The sequence below is a fragment of the Bufo bufo genome, chromosome 6 (genome assembly GCF_905171765.1).
Source record: "Bufo bufo chromosome 6, aBufBuf1.1, whole genome shotgun sequence".
In the NCBI taxonomy this organism is placed as follows: Eukaryota; Metazoa; Chordata; class Amphibia; order Anura; family Bufonidae; genus Bufo; species Bufo bufo.
Genome location: NC_053394.1, coordinates 336287665 through 336311473, shown reverse-complemented (window position 1 = coordinate 336311473; position 23809 = coordinate 336287665). Strand labels below are relative to the sequence as shown.

At 45.1% G+C, this 23809-nt stretch overlaps 1 protein-coding gene across 1 annotated transcript; it reads left to right on the top strand.

Moving 5' to 3' along the window:
* Nucleotides 1-2110: 2110 nt before the first annotated feature.
* On the top strand, nt 2111-21697 carry AHCY (adenosylhomocysteinase). The gene is made up of 10 exons (XM_040434715.1): nt 2111-2244; nt 6126-6316; nt 6476-6551; nt 8078-8230; nt 11246-11358; nt 13570-13777; nt 13939-14026; nt 14757-14874; nt 16470-16664; nt 21265-21697. Exons 1-10 carry the CDS (start codon nt 2217-2219, stop codon nt 21394-21396), a joined length of 1302 nt encoding a protein of 433 aa, XP_040290649.1. The 5' UTR covers nt 2111-2216; the 3' UTR covers nt 21397-21697.
* Nucleotides 21698-23809: the final 2112 nt, after the last annotated feature.

The following is a 23809-nucleotide window of genomic DNA, read 5'->3' as shown; positions in this document are numbered from 1 at the left end:
CGCCAGAGATAAAACCGTAGCATGCTACTATCTGTACGGCACTACTTATAGGGGGCACTAGCTGTATGCCAGTATTTATAGGGGGACTAGCTGTATGGCACTATTTATAGGAGGCACTAGCTGTATGCCAGTATTTATAGGGGGACTAGCTGTATGCCAGTATTTATAGATGGCACTGGCTGTATGGCAGTATTTATAGGGGCCACTAGCTGTATGGCAGTATTTATAGGGGCCACTAGCTGTATGGCACTATTTATAGGGGCCACTAGCTGTATGGCACTATTTATAGGGGGCACTGGCTGTATGGCAGTATTTATAGGGGGCACTAGCTGTATGGCAGTATTTATAGGGGGCACTGGCTGTATGTCAGTATTTATAAGTGGCAATGACAGTATTTGTAAGGGGCACTAGCTGTATGGCAGTATTTATAGGGGGCACTAGCTGAGGGCCCCAGCTGTATGGCACTATTTATAGGGGGCACTGGCTGTATGGCAGTATTTGTAGAGCCCACTAGCTGTATGGCAGTATTTATAGGGGGCACTGGCTGTATGGCAGTATTTATAAGGGGCACTAGCTGTATGGCAGTATTTATAGGGGCCACTAGCTGTATGGCACTATTTATAGGGGGCACTAGCTGTATGGCACTATTTATAGGGGGCACTAGCTGTATGGCACTATTTATAGGGGGCACTAGCTGTATGGCACTATTTATAGGGGCCACTAGCTGTATCGCACTATTTATAGGGGGCACTGGCTGTATGGCAGTATTTATAGGGGGCACTAGCTGTATGGCAGTATTTATAGGCTGTATGTCAGTATTTATAAGGGGCAATGACAGTATTTGTAAGGGGCACTAGCTGTATGGCAGTATTTATAGAGGGCACTAGCTGTATGGCAGTATTTATAGAGGGCACTAGCTGTATGGCACTATTTATAGGGGGCACTAGCTGTATGGCAGTATTTATAGGGGGCACTGGCTGTATGGCACTATTTATAGGGGGCACTATCTGTATGGCACTATTTATAGGGGGCACTAGCTGTATGGCAGTATTTATAGGGGGCACTAGCTGTATGGCAGTATTTATAGGGGGCACTAGCTGTATGGCAGTATTTATAGGGGGCACTGGCTGTATGGCAGTATTTATAGGGGGCACTAGCTGTATGGCACTATTTATAGAGGGCACTAGCTGTATGGCAGTATTTATAGGGGGCACTAGCTGTATGGCAGTATTTATAGGGGGCACTAGCTGTATGGCAGTATTTATAGGGGGCACTAGCTGTATGGCACTATTTATAGAGGGCACTAGCTGTATGGCAGTATTTATAGGGGGCACTGGCTGTATGGCAGTATTTATAGGGGGCACTAGCTGTATGGCACTATTTATAGAGGGCTCTAGCTGTATGGCAGTATTTATAGGGGGCACTAGCTGTATGGCACTATTTATAGAGGGCACTAGCTGTATGGCAGTATTTATAGGGGGCACTAGCTGTATGGCACTATTTATAGAGGGCACTAGCTGTATGGCAGTATTTATAGGGGGCACTAGCTGTATGGCACTATTTATAGAGGGCACTAGCTGTATGGCACTATTTATTTATAGGGAGAAGCAACGATTTTAGGAGAATAACAATAAAATACAGCATGTAATGGAGCCTACTATGATTTTTGGATGTAAATGCAATACTGTTGAGATCTCGGCCATGCGGGGTACAGTGTGACCCCCCCAGACCTCCATGGGCCCCATATTATGAATCAGCATAGCCTCCATGTTGTATGGGCCGATAATACACGGCAAGCATCCCTGTAATAGCTTTACTCCCAGGCCTGCGGTCTCTGGTACTGATACTAAGCACCGAGAACACTGGATCCAGGGGCAGCAGATGAACAATCATTAATGGGAACACAAACACCGCCACCCGGAACCTTTGCCCGCTGATACGTGACGTCACTCCGCCCCAAGGTCCACCGGCGACAACCAATGACAGCTGGAAGGAGGCGGGTCGTGCGCGCCAGAAACTTTTCGCTCGCGATTGGCTGCGACACTTGTCATTCAAATTGGTCCGTAGACCGGCCCTTCTGTCAGATGACATAGGCCACGCCCCCTTTTGCCTTATATGGCTTAGAGCGGGTTATTCTTAAAGGGACCTCGGCTGCACGCCTTCTTTTCGGCTGCTGGCTCACACAGGCTTGGCGTGTGGTCTCCTTGCTCTTCATCATGTCTGAAAAGCTGCCCTACAAAGTCGGTAAGCGGCGCCCGGCATGAGCTCTGCCCTTCTGTGCACTTGCATCGCCTTTGTGGCGGATTGCCGGGGGACTGGTGTAGAACTACAGCTCCCAGCACATTGTAATGATTGCGTTGCTTGCTGGGATTTGTAGTTCTTAAGCAGGCCTTCCGCTTGCTTTGTTAGGGTAGGGATATAAATAAAGCTTTTTGATGTGCAGCTGTCTGCATTAGGTTAGTCTCTTTCCATTGGGGTTATCGGCAATCTACAGCCACCTGGTTGTCGCTCACTTGCTGGGCACCGTTCCCCTGCTTTATGGCAGGGATTGCCAGGTTGGTGACATGGCTGTGAGAAAGGCACTGATCTGTAGTGAGGTCTGTGGCCCCTGGGTCTGGAGAGGTGCAGCCCCTCATGTAAGCATGGCTCTGCACTGCTTCATGCCCAGCTCAGCACACAGCAGCCTCCTGGGAGCTGTAGTTTAGTCTGTGGGCTGCTGGCTGCTTGTTTTAGGCTTGAGAGACTTCACCTCCCAACATGCATCACAAAGCCGGCTGCTCCCATGAGTTGGCATGTGTTGTAACAGGAGCTGTCAGCAGCCTGGGCGCAGATCTGTGTGGCAGAGCCCACCTCCTGTACTAGAGATTATCTAAGGGTACTTTCACATTAGCGGTTTTCTTTTCCGGCAGAGAGTTCCGTCACAGGGGCTCAATACCGGAGCAGAACTGATCAGTTTTATCCCCATGCATTCTGAATGGAGAGAGATCCATTAAGGATGTCTTCAGTTCAGTCACTGAACGGCGTTTTGGACAGAGGAAATACTGCAGTATGCGTAGACCGGTAAAAATGTAAAAAAAAATAAAAATACTTAAAGGATTTGTTTCTCCAGATGACATCCGGAGAGACGGATCCGTTCTTGCAATGCATTTGTAGGACTGATCCGGATCCGTCTACAAATACTGTCCGGCGACGGAACTGCTTGCCGGATCGCTCTGCCGTAAGTGTGAAAGCAGCAGAGAGCATCCGGTATGGCTTTGGATTACGGCACAGGAGCATCTTATTTGGCTAGGCTGTGAATGCTGGAGATGGGGAAAACTGCACGGGACCTCCAGATCTTCTAAAAAGTAGAGTTTGGGGTTAGATAATTTAATGTGTCTCAATATTTTTTTATTTTTTTTATTATTATTTTTTTTCCTCCTGCAGGCATTGCTTCTGCGTTCTGAGACCATTTTAGGGTGTTGTAGCCTAAGGCTATATTCACACGACCGTGAGGAAAAACTGCTTCTAAAAATTGATATATATTTTTTTAAATTAATTTTTTCTCAGATGCTTTTCTGAGAAACGGACATTAAAAACCATCACCTTCAATGATGTGGATTCTGTCAGCCTGTAAAATAGGACGTGCCCTGTTTTTGGACGGCAGTTATTCCCAGCGTGTGAATAGAACCTTACACTGCAGAGTTTTGGAAGCGCAGCAAAATCCGCATGCGGACAGGAAGGCCATTGACCATCTGGGGGCCTTCTAGCGTTAAGGGGTTATCTGAGTTCAGAGCTGAACCCGGACATCACCCCGCTGGCCCCGCTGACATGAGCATCGGAGCATAAAATGCTCTGAAGCTCATATCAAGGGAACTGTCTGGGTAAAAATGGGGATATGTCCGGGTTCAGCTCTGAACCCAGTTAACCTCTTTTGGATAGGACAGCATAAATATGATAGATTCCCTTTAGAGGTTGCCTGAGATTTTGATATTGATGACCTATCCTCAGGATAGGATCAGATCAGCAGGGTCCGACTTCTCCAGTGAGCACCTAGGATACTGACGTCATGTTCATCAGTCAAGTGAATGGGGCTGAGCTGTGATGCCAAGCACAGGCGCTATATAATGAACAGCGCTGTGTTTGAGCTGTGAGGAGGCCACGGTACTTAACCGGGGTGCTGCAGCCTCCTCAAACAGTGACACCTGGGACCCCTGCTAATCAAATATTGGTGACTTACCCTGAGAATAGGTCATCAATATGAGAATGCCGGCAAACCCCTTTTTAAATAAAAGTCCATTCTATAGTATGTAGGTAACTACATTGCCTCTTACCTTCGTTCATGACTGATTTTAATATTTGAGGAGGATAGGACATGTCTGAGCCCGAGCACCGTGCCAAGGTTTCTCAAGTAGCTCGGGGACCTAACACTCACCTACCTGTGCCATATGGGCAATACCAGGAGCTAGTGGGCAAATTACAGGAGCATGAGGCTGACTCACAAACAGCTCACCAGTTACCTCCAGCATGTAACCATGCTAGTAATGGGAGGAGGGAGGAGGGAGGAGTCTGCGAGTCCCACTCAAGACTGGCTGATAAGGCCCAGGCCTCACAGGTGCACCTAAATGTAGCCTGTAGATGGAAAGCGGGCTCATTTAAATTGGAGTTTATACACCTCCAGGCATCTCCATAAATACAAACTGAAAAGAATGGTGTGGTGTTAACCAAGCAGGAAGCGCTCAAACCCACAGGTAGGTGAGTGTTAGGTCCCCGAGCTACTTGAGAAACCTTGGCGTGGTGCTCGGGCTCAGACATGTCCTACACCGTAGGACATGTTGGCTAATCTCTAAATTTTAAAATCAGTTTGAGGGTTTAGTAAAACCGCAGAGTGCACCTGTCTTTGCTATTATTTTGTTATATCGCTGTATTGATTATCACATCCACATAATTGCTATCTTGTGTAGGATGTCTATTGTGGTTCGCTGTGGGCATCCTCCACCGTATGCATTTTTCCTGGGGATCGCCATTAGCAACGGGCCACAAGTGCAGGATTTGCGCATATATATATATATATATATATATATATATCTGCATGTGGGTTTGAGCATTTCCTGCTGTTTAATACCTTGCCTTTCTTTTCAGTTTGTATATTTTGAGGATAGCCCTGAGAGCCCAGAACCTGTGCGCCCTGTTCTCAGGCTACATTATTCAGATTATTACATAAATGCTAGTGGCTTGTCACACCATGCAAGAGGTTTGTTCAGTAGCATGTGATTTACTGCTACAGGCAATATGACACATGCGGTATAGTCAGAGGCGTTATAAGACGGATACACACACTATTGAGATCTAATTTATATTCATGACCTGTCTGTTAAGGATATCGTTAAAAGGACGCTCCACGATCTTTATATTGATGGCAGTGCTGCAGTAACCACTCCACCATGGATCGCGCTGTGTGGTTCCAGCAGCGGAGCTACTTCAGAACAGCTGATTAGTGGGGGTTATGGGAGTTGGACCCCCCTCCTCCCCCAATCTGATATTAATGACCCATCTAAGCATAAACTGTTGGTGTAAAAATCCTGTAGACCGTTAGGTCTTGTTGGACTACTACCAATCTTCAGTGACATGGCGGTGGTACTTGGTATTGGCCTCCCTTGGCTTTTTCCCAAAACAGCCCCCCGCCTGACCTTGTGCTGCATCAAGCTTACAACAGAACCAGACGGCGCGCGGCGCGCATCACTGTGCACATGAGATGATTCACTCGCTCTGGATTATTGCCCTGCCATGTCCAGTCTGCAGCTTTCTGTGCCCCGGGCTGTTGATTTTAATCTTGACTCTGGTTCATGTGGACAGCACAAAGACAGGCTGCAAAAAAACAAGCTGAAAAGTCGCTTAACCTGTTCTTGCCCTGACTTTTTAGAGCAAATATCAGCTGATGGGTAGAGACATTGCACCTACAAGTGGGTGAAATAAGGATATTGAAGTAAATGGCTATTGACATCGGTAACAACCCATCCAGGCCACACAGGCAGAGCAATCAAACCCTAGATGTCCGTAAATCATGTACCATGGCAAATCTGAGGGACCTGACATCTTTCTGATTGCCCATAAATGTAAGACTATGGCTAAGATTCTTGTTTCTGTAGCTGACATCACCTTGGCCGAATGGGGGCGGAAAGCAATTGAGATTGCCGAAAATGAGATGCCCGGACTGATGAAGATGAGGGAGATGTATTCTGCGACCAAGCCTTTGAAGGGAGCCAGGATCGCTGGATGCCTGCACATGACTCTCCAGACGGCTGTCCTTATAGAGACCCTGACGGCGCTGGGAGCGGAGGTACGTGATGGCTGCCTGTCTCCAGTTTGGCGCAGAGGTGGAGATCTTACCTGGTCTCTGGCTGGAGTTTTGCTGCACAGTGGGCTGAGACCTGCAGAACACTTCTGTCTATGTAAGGGATGTCGTCTTATATAAATGTACCCTGTATTCTTTCTCCAGGTGCAGTGGTCCAGCTGTAACATCTTTTCTACCCAAGATCATGCTGCTGCAGCCATTGCCAAATCTGGTGTGCCAGGTGAGTGGTACTGAATCGTCAGTCTCCATGTAGACTGCTATAGGATCTCTTGGCTATGCTCACAATGCTTGTCTACTTTCAGGACGAGACCGGACAACTTTTGGAAGGTGCCTGCAATAAAGACTAGATGATCACTTGCCTGGCAGATCCTGCACCACTGCAATGGTTCTCCTGGGCTGGACTGTTTGCCCAGTTGCAGCAGTGAAATTGCATTGACAACATGTGACTGCTGCAGCCAATCACTGGCCTCAGTGGTGCACTGCTGCAGCCATATTCAGTCTGGGAGAACCGTAGCGACTGTGTGGGATCTGCTAGGTGATCATTTTATACTTTTATTGCAGGAACATCTCAAGTGTTGTCTGGATTCCTCCTGAAACTGGGCAACACCTTTAGTCTGCAGCATACTTCCTTCCGTAAAATGGCCATTTTACTTGGCGCAATACCAATTGCTTTCAATGGGAAAGAAACTCCAATACGTCCACATGGCCACCTTTCTTGTACAGATGTTTTCGAGTAAGCTAAAGAAATGGTATGCTACTACTACTTTTAAGGGTGCTTTAGCATGTTAAAAGGGTTGTCCAGATTAGAAAAACATGGCTGCTTTCTTCCAAAAAACACCATGTCTGGTGTTGCAGCTCTGCTCCATTAGTCAATGGGGCAGAACTGCAATACCGCACACAACCTGTGGACAGGTGTGGTGCTGTTTTTGGATGAAGGCAGCCATGTTTTTTGAGTCCTGGCCAACCCCTTTATTAGGGAGGTTTAAAGTAGGTATCGCCTACTTTAGGCCTGCTCTGCTTCTCCTGCTCTAGAACATGCTGCTTGCAGATCGGACACCATGTTCAGAGTGACAGGTGCCCTTAAAAGGGGTTATCCGAAACTATAAACTGCCAGGCCCCTCACACGGAATATACTTGCCCCTCTCCCTGCATCACGGGTGACGCTAGGGAGACTCGTCCCCGCCTGCCATTGGCTGTTCCACCCCCCCAACACTGGATGTTTTCATCGTCCCAGGGGGAGAAGAGGCGGTGCGGGGACCAGGAGTGACACAGGGAGTGGGGTAAGTATATTCCATGTGAGGGGCCCGGCACATATGGGGGGGCAGTTTATAGCTTCTGATAACCCCTTTAACTATATGCATGCAATCTAGTGTATTATGGCTGTGTGCATGACCCATGGATCCTGTATGTGAGATCAGGACAATCTTTCCCAATGTGGACTCTGAGAAAATTCCACATTGGGAAAGGCTTCCCTGATCTCACAGGACTGGATTTGATTCTGGTATCGGTTCTTAAAGGTGTCCCCGGGCTATAGATATTGATAGGCCTCCACTAGTTTCTGGTGGCTGCCTAAAGCAGCTGATCATTTCAGAACCCCGTTTATCTGATATTGATGACCTATAGTCAGGATAGGTCATCAATGCCTGGAGAACCCCTTTAATGTACCGTTCATATGTGGAGCTGTGATGCGGTTGTGTGCATGAACTATGAATTATCGTATTAATGTGATGTCCTCGACTCTGTTAGTCTATGCCTGGAAGGGAGAGACCGATGAAGAATACATCTGGTGTATAGAGCAGACCCTGTACTTCGCAGATGGCAAACCCCTGAACTTGATCCTCGATGACGGTGGAGACCTTACCAACCTCGTTCACACCAAACACCCGGAGTTATTGAAAGGTGATGAACCAGCCGGTTTCCAATGGGCTCTTCCCATACGGATTGTCTTTTGTAACGTATACCTTCCAACTTTAGAAAAGAAGGAAAAGGGACGCTATTTGCTGTAGCTTTTTTTCCCCCACTAGGCCATGCCTCTAACTCTGCCCAAAACATAACTAAACACCTAATCTCACCCAGTGAATTCTTGGTGGATTTTCTTGTACAGCGCATGGTCTTAGGCTTTAAAGCTCTGCCATTGTAAATGCACAGAATGGGTTTAAAGTCCCTGCAATCAGAATCTGTTCTGGTCCCTGTCTACTTTCTGTCTGACAGGATATCTTTCTCCCCCCCCCCCCCCCCCCCATGGGACCTATGGGTGCCCCAATTGCAGTGGAATGCTGTGAAAAAATAAATAAAAAATTGTAGAAAGTAAATGTCCCCCTGATGTTTTATCTCATGGGAGGCCATATGTTAAATATATGTAAAACTAAGTTAAAGTAAAAAATATATTTTAACGCTTTCAGTGTAAACTTGTGACTTTATAGAATAAAGAACCATTAATGTAAAAATTTAATAAAAATGGGGGAAAAAAAAGAGGGGAAAAAAAAATACCTAAAAAGATAGAAACAACCCTATGGCCTCTTTCACACGGGCGAGTTTTCTGCACGGGTGCAATGCGTGAGGTGAACGCATTGCACCCGCACTGAATCTGGACCCATTCATTTCTATGGGGCTGTGCACATGAGCGGTGATTTTCACACATTATTTCTGCGTTGCGTGAAAATCGCATCATGCTGTTTTTTTTTTTTTTTTTTTCACGCAATGCAGGACCCATAGAAGTGAATGGAGCTGCATGAAAATCACGAACGTGCGGCTGCGGTGCGATTTTTCACGCATGGTTGCTAGGAGATGATCAGGACCCGATCTTTATTATTTTCCCTTATAACATGGTTATAAGTGAAAATGGCATTCTTAATACAGAATGCTAAGTAAATTGGGGATGGAGGGGTTAAAAAAAGACAAATTTAAACTCTCCTCATCCACTTGTTTGCGCAGCCCAACTTGTCTTCCTCCTTTGACCTGGGAGAAAAGGACCTTTTGGTGACGTCACTGCGCTCCTCACATGGTCATCACGTGATCCATCACCATTCTGTGAAGAAGTTCGGGTCTGGGTACCAAACATGCCAATTTTTCTAACGTGCGTGCAAAAAGCATTAAAACGCATTGTACCCACGCGGAAAAATTGTGCATTTTCCTGCTACGCACCTGCATCCTATCCAGCCCTCACATGCGACGCCCGTTTGGAAGAGGCCTATGTGTCATGAACAAAAAAAAACGCAAATGCGGTTTTGGTTGCCCAAGAAATAAGTTGGTGCTGCCATTCCTCTGTGTTCAAAATCACTAAAGTATCTGGTCAATAAAGGGTTTTTGTCACCCCAATTTTCGCTAAAACAGGCTGACCTTAGATGGGAGTCACCTAAATTTAACTCTGCATTTCTTTTATTTAAGTATGCCCCCGTTTTCGCGTAATTTAAACTTTTATTATATGCAAATGAGCCTCTAGGAGCAGGGGGGGCATTGCACCTGCTCCTAGAGGCTCCGTTCGCCCACCCCATTTCCACGCCCTTTTATCTTGATTGACAGCACCAGGTCAGCGTTGGTTCTCCTGCTGGCCCTGTCTGCCGTGTAAATCTCACGCCTGCACCGTCCCGTTCAGTATTCGGTGCAGTGAGGAAGTGTTAACATGACTTCTGCTGGGTCATGTCGCACCATGCTAGAATTGTGTTCAGTTAGCATGTCATCTACTGGTACAGGCGTTGTAACAGATGCCATACAGGGAATGTTAATGATCTGCCAGTTGCTGGCCTATTCTTACTGCAAGTAAATGGGACAAGCTCTGCGGTAACCAGCTCTGTCCACTACAGTGTTTCTGTATATTATTCATCAGGGTGGATTTGATTTAAATCATAGTTTTCTACATAAAGACTAATTCTTGCTGGTATAACTTATAATATGAAAGTAGATTAAGATTTTTAGAATAACTTTTCATATTAGTTTGATTAGGTTGATTCTGTATTCATAGGTTTGTAGACGTTAGGATTAAGGTCTTTTTCTCAACTCTGTTCATGTTATAACATTTTTGCTGTGAAGAAGAGGCATGTGATCTCTGCTGAGTCAAATTCAGTTTTGAGAACTGCAAAAGTAAACAAAGCATCTGTGATAATATCTTGTAGGAAGAGAAACTGCCCAATAATCTTACAAAAACCTCTGTGCCCTTACATGACATTGTAAATGGACAAAGGGGGAAACTAACTCTCCTTAGGGAGAGAGCACCTTATCAGTGTGAGGAGACTTATAGGCCATACATGCTCCTCTGGAATTCTGGGAGGGAAGAAATGCAAATGAGCTCTTAACAAGCTCTGCCTCTAATGCCACCAGATGTAAGGCAGCTATCCTAGAAGTCAATGTTCAGCTCTTAAAATAAGCCTTGAGACATGACTTGGATATTAAATAAGCCAGTACCTCATCTGCAGACAGCTGTTTTGGACACAAGCCTCCAGTTAAGCCAGTACTCTCTGCTCTGCACTGATGAGGGGCAATCACCCCGAAACAGCTGTCTGCAGATGAGGTGCTGGCTTATTTAATATCCAAGTCATGTCTCAAGGCTTATTTTAAGAGCTGGATAGCTGTCTTACATCTGGTGGCATCAGAGGTAGAGCTTGTTAAGAGCTCATTTGCATTTCTTCCCTCCCATTGTGAATGGATTAAGGGAATTTATTTACCCAAAAAATTAAACGTATACAGCCTTATTCTACATAATTTAAAAAAACTAATCTTTATTTCATGATGGAATAACCTTTTGGATGGTAATATATTTTCCTCAAAGCATTTTATATAAAATGTTTTTTTTTTTTTTTTTTTTTTTTAATCCTTGATTTTTATCCACCCTGTTCATTCAGTTTTTGGAAAGTATAGGGCACATTGACAGTACTTTGGCAACATCTCTTAATTTTATTTCTCCCTCTTCCCCCTCAGGCATTAAAGGAATTTCTGAAGAGACCACAACTGGGGTGCACAACCTGTACAAAATGAAGAATGAGGGGACACTGAAAATTCCTGCTATCAATGTCAATGACTCTGTAACCAAGGCAAGTACTGGGTATTGCATGTTCCTTAAAGGGCTTTTCCCATCTCAACAAGATGTTCCACAAATGTCAGATAGGAGCAGGTCTCGCATCTGCTCCTATCTCCAGAACAGGGCCCCTGAAGTGAAGGAAGAATCTGTGCATGCGCAGCCTGTCTGTTTTACGCTATTTCCGGTAGTCCCCTGTGGTGAATGGAGAGGAGGCTTTCACAGCCTGTTTCCCTGATGAGGGATGACCCCTTTAACAGTCCGCACAGTTATTTTGAGGTCTTCAGGGTTCATGAGTGCAGCTGATGCTGCAAGAAATCTAGTGGTCTGTACTGTTTAACCCCTTAGTGACCACCCATACATGTTTTTTTTATGGCAGTCACTAAGGGGCCTTAGGCTGGGCCGCCGCTTCAAAAAGCTGTTTGTTTTTAAGTGGTAAAACTCATTTAATAAAATCCCAAACCCCCCCATTGAAAATACACTTTTCACTGAGAAAAAATTGCGAAAAAAAATCTTCCCCATATGTTTGGTATTGCTGTGTCCGTAACGGCCCAGACTATATAAATATGTAAATTATCCCCTATTGTAAACGCCATAAAAAAAAAACAGAATTGCTAATTTATTCCGAACTGGATGGACAAATGTCTTTTTTCGGCCTTATGTACTATGTTACTCTTAGTTATTACCACGTAATAACAAAAAGCGCCTTTTACTCCAAAATGATAACAATGAAGATTACAAGTCGTCACGCAATAATCAAGCCCTCACAACTCCATAGAAAGAAAAATAAAGTTATGGGTCATGGGAATCAGCAATGCAAAAACTTTTATATATATATATTTTTTTAAAAGGTGTTTTATTGCAAAAAAAAGTTGTAAAATGTAAAAAAAAAAATATGTATTTGGTATCACTGTAATCTTACTGACCCAGAGAATAGAGATGTTATGAAGAAAAACGTTTGGTTAGTAAGGCCCAAAACAGGCTGGTCACTAAGGGGGTTAATATTGGCTCTGAAAGATTGCCTGCTTTCTATGAGGTTTAACCACTTGCTAATGCAGGAGGAGAACGCGCGTCCTAACCAGCCGGTACTTGCGGCGTTAGGATTAGACCCCTGGACGATCAGCTGTTTGAGAAGGCCCGGTGCTCTTGAGTGCCTCAGTCTTAAGGCCAGTGACATCACTGGCCAAGGGTAAGAAACGAGAGCCACTGCACTCAATGGAGCATCTCAAACAGCTGATCGGCAGTGTTCCTGAGTCAGACCCCCATCGATTGGGTGCTGGTGACCAATCCAAAGAATAAGTCATCTGTTAAGAATAGTTAGATAACCCTTTTTTAATGTCCATTTCGGAAGTTTTCTTGAATTTGAAAAATTGCTTCTAAAATTCTAAGGGCCCTTGCAGATGAGTGTTGGTCACGCTGCGAGTCTGCAGCGCAGCACCCGGCCTGAACTCCCAGGTCACATAGCATTATATTGATGCTATGTAACCTTATAGTTCTGTAATGTATTGGATAACACTGGCAGCATTATGTCAGTGTCGTCTAATACATTCCAGACTTTCATGGGTTACTTAGCATCCTAAATCAATATAATGCTATGTGACCCTCAGCAGCGCTGGGAGTTCAGGCTGGGTGCTGCGCTGCGGACTCGCAGCGTGACCAACGCTCGTCTGCAAGGGCCCTTAGAATTTTAGAAGCAATTTTTCAAAATTCAAGAAAACTTCCGAAATTGACATTAAAGGGTTATCTAACTATTCTTAACCGATGACTCGTTCGTCTGCAAGGGCCCTGAGGCTTCTAACATTCTACAAAATGATGCCAGCATCACGTAGACCAGGCATCCACACCCTTCGGCCCTCCAGCCGTTCTGCAGCTCCCAGAATCCTCCTCTCACTTCTATCTGCGGTCCAAGAGCTGCAAAGTATGTATGCTGGGAATTGTGATTTCCGAACAGCTGGAGTGCCAAAGGTTGCTGATCCCTGAAGTAGACTTATGGCAAATGTTAATTAATAACTGTTTTGTGAGAAATTACTCTTTAAAGCAGAGAACTTCAAGTTTAGAAATTTGCAATTTAATAGGTTTTAATCTTTATATATTTAAAAAAAATATCCACCCAAATTTACCACTAACATGAAGTACAATTTGTTGTGAAAAAACATAAGTAAAAACATTCCAAAGGGATTAGGGGATGACCAACATGACCTCTAATGTGTCCCTCCTTACTTTCTAGAGTAAATTTGATAACCTGTATGGTTGCCGAGAGTCGCTGATTGATGGCATTAAGCGAGCCACTGATGTTATGATCGCAGGGAAGGTTGCGGTTGTTGCCGGATATGGAGATGTTGGGAAAGGCTGCGCTCAGGCACTGAGAGCCTTTGGTGCTAGAGTCATCGTTACAGAGATTGACCCCATCAATGCTCTGCAGGCAGCTATGGAGGGTAAGGATACTGGCATGTTAACTAGTTCAGGACTGGGCCATTTACCTCCCTCTACACCCTTCTGGGCCGTTTTGTTTTTTGGGGGGGGAGGGGGGGGTTGTGTAAGTGAATCTGGTTTTATAGTGGACAGCTGTGACCGATTTGACTTTTCTGTCCATCAGGCTATGAGGTTACCACAATGGATGAAGCTTGCAAAGAAGGGAACATATTTGTCACCACAACAGGATGCTCAGATATTGTGGAGGGAAAGTAAGAATGTATTTAACTTCTCTATGTCCTCCTTTTCGGCACTGCCCACATCAGAACTCCATCAATTGCCACTTTTAAAGAAGTCCTATTTCTGGGATGAGCAACCTCCCAGCTGTGATAAGGCCCCTTTCACGTGAGAGCACCTGTTCTGAACTCCCAACATTGACAGTCGCATAGCATTATATTGTTTTATACTATGGAACACTTACAGTTCTGGAATGTATTGGATAACTGACATAATGCTGTCAGTCTTATCCAATACATTCCAGAACTCTAAGGGTTACATAGCATCATAAATCAATATAATCTTATGTGTCCCCGGCAGTGCTGGAAGGTCAGGACAGGTGCTGTTGCATACTCCTGCAAGTCCGAAGTGTGACACTTGCTCGTCTGAAAGGGACCTAAAGGCACCATTCCCAGCACGGCTGTTCTCAGAACTCCCAAGTGAATAGAACATGCTGAGAGTTGTAGTTTCGCAACAGCTGGAGTTCTGAATGTTTGCTGACCTCTGTCCTGTTCTATAGTCCATACTGGCAATTTGTCCCAGTAATTTGTATAGAATGCCTTTGTGCTTGCAACACTCTTTCTGGTTGATTGTAGTCCCTTGTTCTTTCCATTTCGTGGTTTTGGAGGGTGGCCTCCTAAGAGGCACTGTATTGCTGAGCTCTTAATCAATTAGGTCCCTACACTAACCTATCCCTATCATAATACTTCTGTTTTTTCATCACAGACACTTTGTGGAGATGAAGGACGATTCCATTGTCTGCAACATCGGCCACTTTGACTGTGAACTTGATGTGAAGTGGTTGAATGAAAATGCTGTTAAGAAAGTAAACATCAAACCACAGGTATACCACCTTTTAAAAAAAAAAATTCAGTCTGCATGATCAACCTTATAAACCAGACATATTGCCTGGTAGAGTTGAACGTGTTGAGTAAAATGATATATTTCTTTTTCCTGTAGACTGAACAACTGCAGCCATATGACTTTTTATAGTTCTGCTAATTACCTACTGGAGCACCAGGGGACCGGCTGTAGCGCTAGGAGCACCACAAGTGCACAGTGGATCTGATCTGTAGCGCTCATTAGATGCACTGCACAGGCGCAAGTCACTGAGCTGGTGCGAGAATTTAGAGCTTGACTACTTGTTTAGTCTTGTCATTCACAGGGGAAGAACACAAGAGCGTAGTAGTGCTCCTAGCGCTATGGACTGCCCCCTGGTACTCCTAATAGGTAGTTAGAATAACCCTAAATAGTCATAAGACTGAAGCTGTTCAGTCAACAGGGCAAAGAAATATATCTTACTCGGCAGGATCAACCCTGCCAAGCAATATGGTAGGTTTTATAGGGCTGATCATGCGGACAGAAGCTCCTTAATAAATATCACAAGCATTGATGTGTTTTGAAAATGAAGAGGACCTGTCACATGTCAGTTTTAGTAACTACTTGCTTTCCCCATGTAATTACAACTCTGAACCATCTGTTGTGCCATTCCTGTATTCCTGCTAGAAGTTTACAAATAGCTGGCAGTCTATAGTAAAAGTACTGCTGGGTGTTACCAGTAGTGGGTGTGTCTGACTCTGTCCATTCAGGGACACTCCCACCCCCTCAACTGGTAACTCCCATCTGTACCTTTACTGCAAGCTGCTGACAATTCATCCATAACTTCTAGTAGAAATAACAGAGGAATGGTACAGCATAGTCATAAGAATAGATGCTCCAGAATTATTACATGGGGTATACAAGTAGTTCCTAAAACAGACCGGTCAGAAGTGCCAGCTCCTCTTTAATGTAGATATTGCTGTTGTGTACTTGGTATTGCGCACCCTGCTGTTCTCTTTGGTTCGCTCTCAAAATATTCAGCTGTTGTGTCCAGTGCTGGTGGTCGCACATGCCCAGTAGCTCAGTGAGATCATCTGGGTTCTTGCACAGGGGTAGTGGACTGATTACTGCTGTTTTGTAGGCCAGCCAGAAAGAATCGGCTGCCTTTTGTGACACGCATTCAATATCTAGACATGGGATATTTGTTAATTCAAATTGTATAAATGTTTTTTGACTTGACCTAACAGAGAAATGTAATGTAATATTATGTTTTGGGAAAATCTCTTTAAACATGTGCGGCTTCTCAATACAAATTCAGCATAAAGGGCAGAATAATACATGTTAATGGGTTTGAACAATTGGCATACACCAGGGATGGCCAACCTGTTACCCTCCAGGTGTTAAACTACAACACTCACTGTGCCCTGCTGTAGGCAGCTATCAGCCTGCTGGGAGTTGTAGTTTTGAAACAGCTGGAGAGCCTCATGACCATCCCTGGCTTACATATTTTCTGGCCATATGATGCAGTTTCTCTAGAGGCATTAGAGGATACAGGACCTCATGTAGGCCCCAAACACAAACAAGTGAACCACTAACGCACTTTACCTAATTTATTGACAGGTGGACCGATACCTCTTGAAAAATGGCCGACACATAATTCTTCTTGCTGAGGGCCGTCTGGTGAATCTAGGATGTGCCATGGGTCACCCGAGCTTTGTCATGAGTAACTCTTTTACTAATCAGGTCTTGGCTCAGATTGAACTTTGGACCAACACTGACAAATATCCTTTAGGAGTATATTTCCTGCCCAAGAAGGTAAGTGCTGTAGGTGATCAGTCTACCTGTAATTGCGGCAGATTTTCTACTGCACCTCAGCAGCCATTACAGCAGCCGCAAGGTGCATGTACTACAGACAGGTCCACACTGAAATCTGCACGAAACCGGACGTGTGATGGAAGTTTTCAATCTGCAGTGTGTCCATTTATGTTAACTGCTGTGGATCTTGCCTTCTGCAGTGCACAAAGGGTGCAAGCATTTCTGCATCAAAATATGCACAATGATTTGGTGCAGTTTTAGGCCTGGGACCCACTAGGTGTGGTCATACCCTTAAAGGGGAGTCTGTATAAGGCCTCATGCACACGACAGTATTTTTTTTTACGGTCCGCAAAACGGGGTTCCGTGATCCGTTTCCGTGGGTCTTCCTTGATTTTTGGAGGATCACCAGACTTGAAAAGTCAAGTTTGCCTTGCAAATGATAAGAAAAAAACTGACACGGATCACTGACGCGGATGACAATCTTGTGTGCCTCCGTGTTTTTTCACGGACCCATTTACTTCAATGGGTCCGCAAACAGTTGTCCATGAAAAAAATAGGGCAGGTCATATTTTTTTGACGGACTGCAAACACGGATCACAGACGCGGATGACAAACTGTGCATTATCCGAGTTTTCAACCGACCCATGGAAAGTCAATAGGTCCGCAGAAAATCACGGAAAACGGAACGACTAACACGGAACACAACAACGGTGGTGTGCATGCGGCCTAAAGGGAATCTGTCAGCTGCCCTATGCTGCCCCCGCCGAGTGCAGTGTAGTGACTGGCTGATTTCAGCGGTCTGTCACTTCTGTGATGGCATTTAGTACTTTTAGAATATGTTCACCATTTTGTCCTCAACAAAATCCTCCATTAGTGTTGAGCAAACTTGTGTTTTTAAGTTCGGCGTACAAGGTTCGGGATATCTAAGAATTCCATTATGGATTCTGCTACCACGGACCATATATTATAGGCCATGGTAGCGGAATCCATAACAGAATTCTTAGATATCCTGAACCTTGTACGCCGAACTTGAAACACAAGTTCGCTCATCTCTGTCCTCTATGTATTCCCCAGCAGAAACTGCTGTGTTGCGGTCTCTGCTGTGGGTTTTCATGCGGACCTGCTCTAGGTTTCGCTTCATTGAATGGAGCGAGGCTGCAAGTGGGCTCCGGCTGCTTGGCTGTCTGTCACTGCCGTAGTGAATGTATGGAGCGGCAGGGCACATGCTCGACCTGCTGCTCAGTCGGAACAGGCGAACGGGGCCCCCATTCTGTATCGGTCCCAGCATTTGGACCCTCAGCTAGTTATCCCCTATTTTGTTGAGGGATAACCTGTAAACGTGGCACAACTGCTTTAGCTGAAAATGATATAACGGAGGCTTGGCCCGGGTGACTACGTTGGTTCTGCCTCCTGAAACCAGCTGACTGCCCCTTCCATCCTTTTATTGTGGCTGACCAATGCTTCAGTAAGTAGGTTTTTAATTAAAGGCTACTACTGGCCTATTAAATAGATTCTTTGTATTCCTGTATGGAGGAGGCCACACAGTCTTGAATAGTTTGCCTAACTTGTGCAATTGCAGCTGTATGCAGTATTAAAAAAAAAAAAAAAAAAATCACATTACTTGGGACATTGCAGATGACACTTCAAAGGGCTTCCATTTTGTTGGTGGTTGAGACAAGCTGCCAATGTGAGATCAGTGGGGATCTGAGAAATGGGGCCCCTGCTGGTCACACACTGGCATAACCTAGTGGTTTGCCGTTAATATTTACAAGTACAGACGCGCGTATGGGACCTACGTGTCCAAGGCAATAAATGCTATGCTTGAGACAAATGACTTGGTCTCAGATTAAGGCTACATGCACACGACCATATGTGTTTTGCGGTCCGCAAAAGAAAATGGATGACATTCGTATGTTTTTTTTTTTTTGTTTTTTTTTGGGGCTACAGAATGGACATACTGATGCGGACAGCATCCTATCTGCAAAAAACAAACATGTGCATGTAGCCTAATATGTACTACTTAGATTTATGGCATGCTGTGACGGTGATCAATATATAATTTTTTATTTAGCTTAATTGTTTTATTTAAAAAAATTTAAATTAATATTTTCAAGATCTATGCTTGCGGTCAGTGTGTGAAAGCAAATATGGTAGCTTTTAAAGGGGATTTACAGTTTTATCCAGCATGATTAATCTGAAGCCTAGGATGCTAGGAGGGGCTGCCACACGTGGTGTTAATGCTGTGGATTTTGTCTTATTAGATCGCAGTTTTGAAATCTGCAGTCGCTTTTGTTGCAGATTTCACCCTTTGCAATGCATGATGTGAAATACTGACAACTGCCCATGTAACTAATGCAAATCTGCAGCAAAATATGCCTCCCCGTCCCCACCCCAAAGTTCTGTCCTGTGTGGTCGTGCCCTTGGACAGTTGTGTAGACCAGGGGTCAGAAACCTCTGGCACTCCAGCAGTTCCCAGATTGCTCCATTCACTTCCATGGAAGTTTAGAGAACAGCTGAGTGCATGCTGGAAAATGTTGTTTCACAACAGCTGGAGGGCCAAAGGTTGGTGATAGAGATGAGAGAATTTCAGGTTATGACATTTGCTGACCCCTAGCATACACTTCATGTAAATATTTTTTTATTTTTAAGCCTCTTAATGCCAAATCATACTTGTATTCATTGATCGCTGGCAAATCTTGAGTGGCAGATATGCCATTACAGGGCAGCCATTTAATGTCATTCACACTTTGTTCTGGCTCATAATGCCCACATCCCTTACCTTAAAGGGGTCCTCTCACTTCACCAAAAGGCATTTATGTTGACAAAGTTACTAATGTATTGTGATTTTCCATATTGCTTCCTTTGCTGGCTGGATTATTATTTTTTCCTCTGGATAGGTCATCAGTATGTCATTGGTGGAGGTCTGACATCTGGGACCCCTGTCAATCGGCTGTTTGAGAAGGTAGCGGTGCTCCTGTGAGCCTCGCGGCCTTCTCCATGACTACCAAGCACAGTGCTGTACATGGGGTGGCAGCTGTGCTTGGTATTGCAGCTCAGCCCCATTCACTTCTTTGGGGCTGAGCTGCACCTGGGCCATGTAACTGATTTTAACAGGTCATCACTGGTCCAGAAAAAGCTTGACCAGCAGATCGCTGGGGGTCCCGGTTGTTGGACCTCCACCAGACACCCCTTTAACTGCAGCCATCCGGAGTCCTTGCTGGTACCAGACAGACTTTTTTAGGCCTCTTTCACACTTGCGTTGTTGGGATCCGGCATGCACTTCCGTTGCCGGAGGTGCCTGCCGGATCCGGAAAAACGCAAGTGTACTGAAAGCATTTGAAGACGGAACCGTCTTCCAAATGCTTTCAGTGTTACTATGGCACCCAGGACGCTATTAAAGTCCTGGTTGCCATAGGGGGAGCGGTATACTTACCGTTCGTGCGGCTCCCGGGGCGCTCCAGAATGACGTCAGAGCGCCCCATGCGCATGGATGACGTGATCCATGCGCTTGGGGCACCCTGACGTCACTCTGGAGCGCCCGGGGAGCCGCACGAACGGTAAGTACACTGCTCCCCCGCTCCCTGCTACACTTACCATGGCTGTCAGGACTTTAGCGTCCCGGCAGCCATGGTAACCACTCTGAAAAAGCTAAATGTCGGCTCCGGCAATGCGCCGAAACGACGTTTAGCTTAAGTCCGGATCAATGCCTTTCAATGGGCATTAATTCCGGATCCGGCCTTGCGGCAAGTGTTCAGGATTTTTGGCCGGAGCAAAAAGCGCAGCATGCTGCGGTATTTTCTCCGGCCAAAAAACGTTCCGTTCCGGAACTGAAGACATCCTGATGCATCCTGAACGGATTTCTCTCCATTCAGAATGCATTAGGATAATCCTGATCAGGATTCTTCCGGCATAGAGCCCCGACGACGGAACTCTATGCCGGAAGACAATAACGCAGGTGTGAAAGAGCCCTATCTTGGAAATTGCGTCTGCTGAATGTATTTGGAAGTTTTACGTTTAACTTGGTAAAGGAAAAAACCTTGTTACGTTTAACTGTGGTCTTTCTTCAGTAATATACTTCCACTGTACCGATCCCCAGGGAGCAATGGCCTGAGAGAATACACTGACTCAATGCTTCATCATGGCGACTACCACTCCTATCGTCTACACTGGCTCCTCAGGGGGTCACTGCACAGCTTCTGCTGCTGGATGCCAGGGTGGTCATAACCGCTGGAAAACGAGCAGTGTGTAATGCAACGTAAAAATGAATCAAGCCAGCAAAGCAGGCAATATGGACAATCGCAATATATTAGACAGTGCCTTGTATTAACATTTGGGGTCATCTATCAAACTGGTGTAAAGTAGAACTGGCTTGGTTGCCCATAGCAACCACTCAGATTCCACCTTTCATTTTTGGCAGCTCCATTTTGGAAAATGAAAGGTGGAATCTGGTTGCTATGGGCAACTAAGCCATTTCTACTTTACACCAGTGTGATAAATGACCACCATTGTCTATATGATAAATGCCATTCACTGAAGTCCAACAACCCCTCTAAATGTCTTCTATTCCATTGCCTAATGTCCCATCTTTTTGTTTATGCAGCTTGATGAGGCCGTGGCTGCTGCTCATCTGGACAAGCTTGGAGTAAAACTGACCAAGCTTACAGAAAAGCAAGCCAAGTACCTTGGTCTGGAGAAGGAGGGACCCTTCAAGCCTGATCATTACAGATACTGAGGGGCCACAACCGTGATCCAAAGAACAGCCGACCTAGTCCAAGTATTTCCAGCATCTGACCCCTCTGTCTGTGTAACTGATACCTTTGTGCTCCAGGGCTCAGATGCACTTGCCTCTTTGATGTCCACCTTGTGTATGAGACCTGTTCCTCATACAGGCACATCGATCTCGGAAATCCACAGAATGAACACGGTTTTACGGCTTTGTGGAAGATCCAAAGTCTATGGTTCTTACTGTTCTTGTAATGTTGGATTTCTCTGTGAAGCACTTAAGTTGTATAAAAAAAAGCTTTGTTACTACATCTTGTGTATTCTGTCATATCCGGCATGCTATGAAAGTATTAGAACTTGCGTTGGGGCTGACTACTTCAAGTCTTTATATAAGGGCTCATTCACATAACTGTGGTTTGGTTCTGCATCCATTCACTTCAATGGGGCCGCAAAAGATGCGGACAGCACTCCGTGTGCTGTCTGCATCCGTTTCTCCGTTCCATGGCCCCGCAAAAAATTATAAATGGTGTCCCATTGTCTGTTTTTGCGGACAAGGATAGGCATTTCTATAATGGGTCGTCTGTTCCTTTCCACAAATTGCGGAAGGCACACAGGCGGCCTCCGTGTTTTGCAGATCCACAATTTGTGGACCACCAAACACGGCATGGTTGTGTGAATGAGCCCTAAGTCCTAAAAGTAGGACTTAATGGTCCATACATTTTTCTGGGAGTTCTGAGAACAGAGCATGTATGCATGCTGGGAGTTGTAGTTTAAGAACAGCTGAAGTGCCGGAGGTTGCTGACCCCTGCAGTAGCAGGTCCTCCATGCTTGTGCTGCTGCTTTGGACAGCTCCTTGCTGCTCAAGAACCGCTTTGATGAGTGAATGACTTTGCTTTATCTCTAGTGTTGAGCGAACTTGTGTTTGTTTGGCTTATCTAAGAATTCCAGCATGCACCGTGAAAGCCTAAAGAGGCATTCCATCATAATAGAAGTCTGTGGCCAGCATACAATATGGAATGCCTCTTAGGCCTCATGCACACGACCGTTGTGTGTTTTGCGGTCCGCAAATTGCAGATCCGCAAAACACTGTTGGCGTTTGTGCGTTCCACAATTTACGGAACGGCACGGACAGCCTTTAATATAACTGCCTATTGTCTGCAAAGTGGACAAGAATAGGACTAGATAAATAGAGATATATCTATCTCTATCTATTTTCATTTTTTTTTTTTTTTTTTTTTTTTTGCGGTCCATCTTTTGCAGCCCCATTGAAGTGAAGGGCTGCAATACTAGCATGACTGGGTAACGGCTGTGCGCATGAGATCTGAAGGTGGGACAGGTCCAATAAACCACCGGTTATGCTGCCAGGAAGATTTCTTGTCCCAGCAACAGCCCTGCATAGGTTGGATACTGTCCTAATGAACGGCTGTTGCTATCCAGAGAAACCAAAACAGCAGGAAGAATGGACCATTTCAGCAGGAAAGATTCCTGCCCAAAATACCTTCCCTCAAGGAGGAACGCAGCATGGCGATTGTAAGGGATAAATCATGGAACCTCCCAGATGATCTGGGAGAGTTGGAAAGTATGTGTTGTGTGCATAGTGTTTGGTCCTAATATCAAATTACCTTTTATAAAAAATATAAAGCAGCCCAGGCGCACATACCCCACTAGCCTGCCCCTTATTGTGGAGAGATAGTGGTGTACAATGCACACACCAACAGATTTTCCTTTATTTGGTTACACTCCCCACCATCAACAGAAGAAGGAAAATAAAAATGGAATATAGAAATATCTAATCACAGAGTTAGGCTACATGCACACAACTGTATGTGTTTTGTGGTCTGCAAATAAAACGGATGACGTTTCCTATGGCATCCTTTTTTTTTTTTGTTGAGGATCCATTGTAATAATGCCTATCCTTGTCCGCAAACTAGAAATAAATAGGACATACTCTATTTTTTTTGCGGGGCAACGGAACGGACATACTGATGCGGACAGCAAACTGTGTGCTGTCCACGTTTTTTGCGGACCCATTGAATTGAATGGGTCCGCATCCTAGCCGAAAAAAAAATCAAAAAACGGAACGGCCATGGAAACAAACGTTCGTGTGCATGTAGCCTAAGAAACACACAATTGGAGCGGCACAAAATAAAGGAGAAGGGCAGCAACACAAACACAGAAAAACCAAAAAAGAAGGGTGCACGCCTCCAAAGAGTCAGAAACCAAGTCCTCACCGAGCCACAGATGAACACAGAGAAGGCAGCACTCCGAAAAGAATTGAAGTTTTATTCACCCTGTGTTCACCTAATCACAGGGTTAGGGACAGGTATTACCTCCCGAATAGCATTACATACGACAATGCAACACAAAAACCCTCCCAGTGGCACCAAACACCACAGTGCAGCACAAAATACTACCCAGCAGCA

Bases quoted from the DNA above. Each gene is read 5' to 3' on its own strand.
- AHCY (XM_040434715.1), top strand. From the start codon at position 2,217: ATGTCTGAAAAGCTGCCCTACAAAGTCG. The intron at 8,231-11,245 runs GTGATGAACCAG...CTTCCCCCTCAG, and splicing joins ACACCCGGAGTTATTGAAAG to GCATTAAAGGAATTTCTGAA. The intron at 11,359-13,569 runs GCAAGTACTGGG...CTTACTTTCTAG, and splicing joins TCAATGACTCTGTAACCAAG to AGTAAATTTGATAACCTGTA.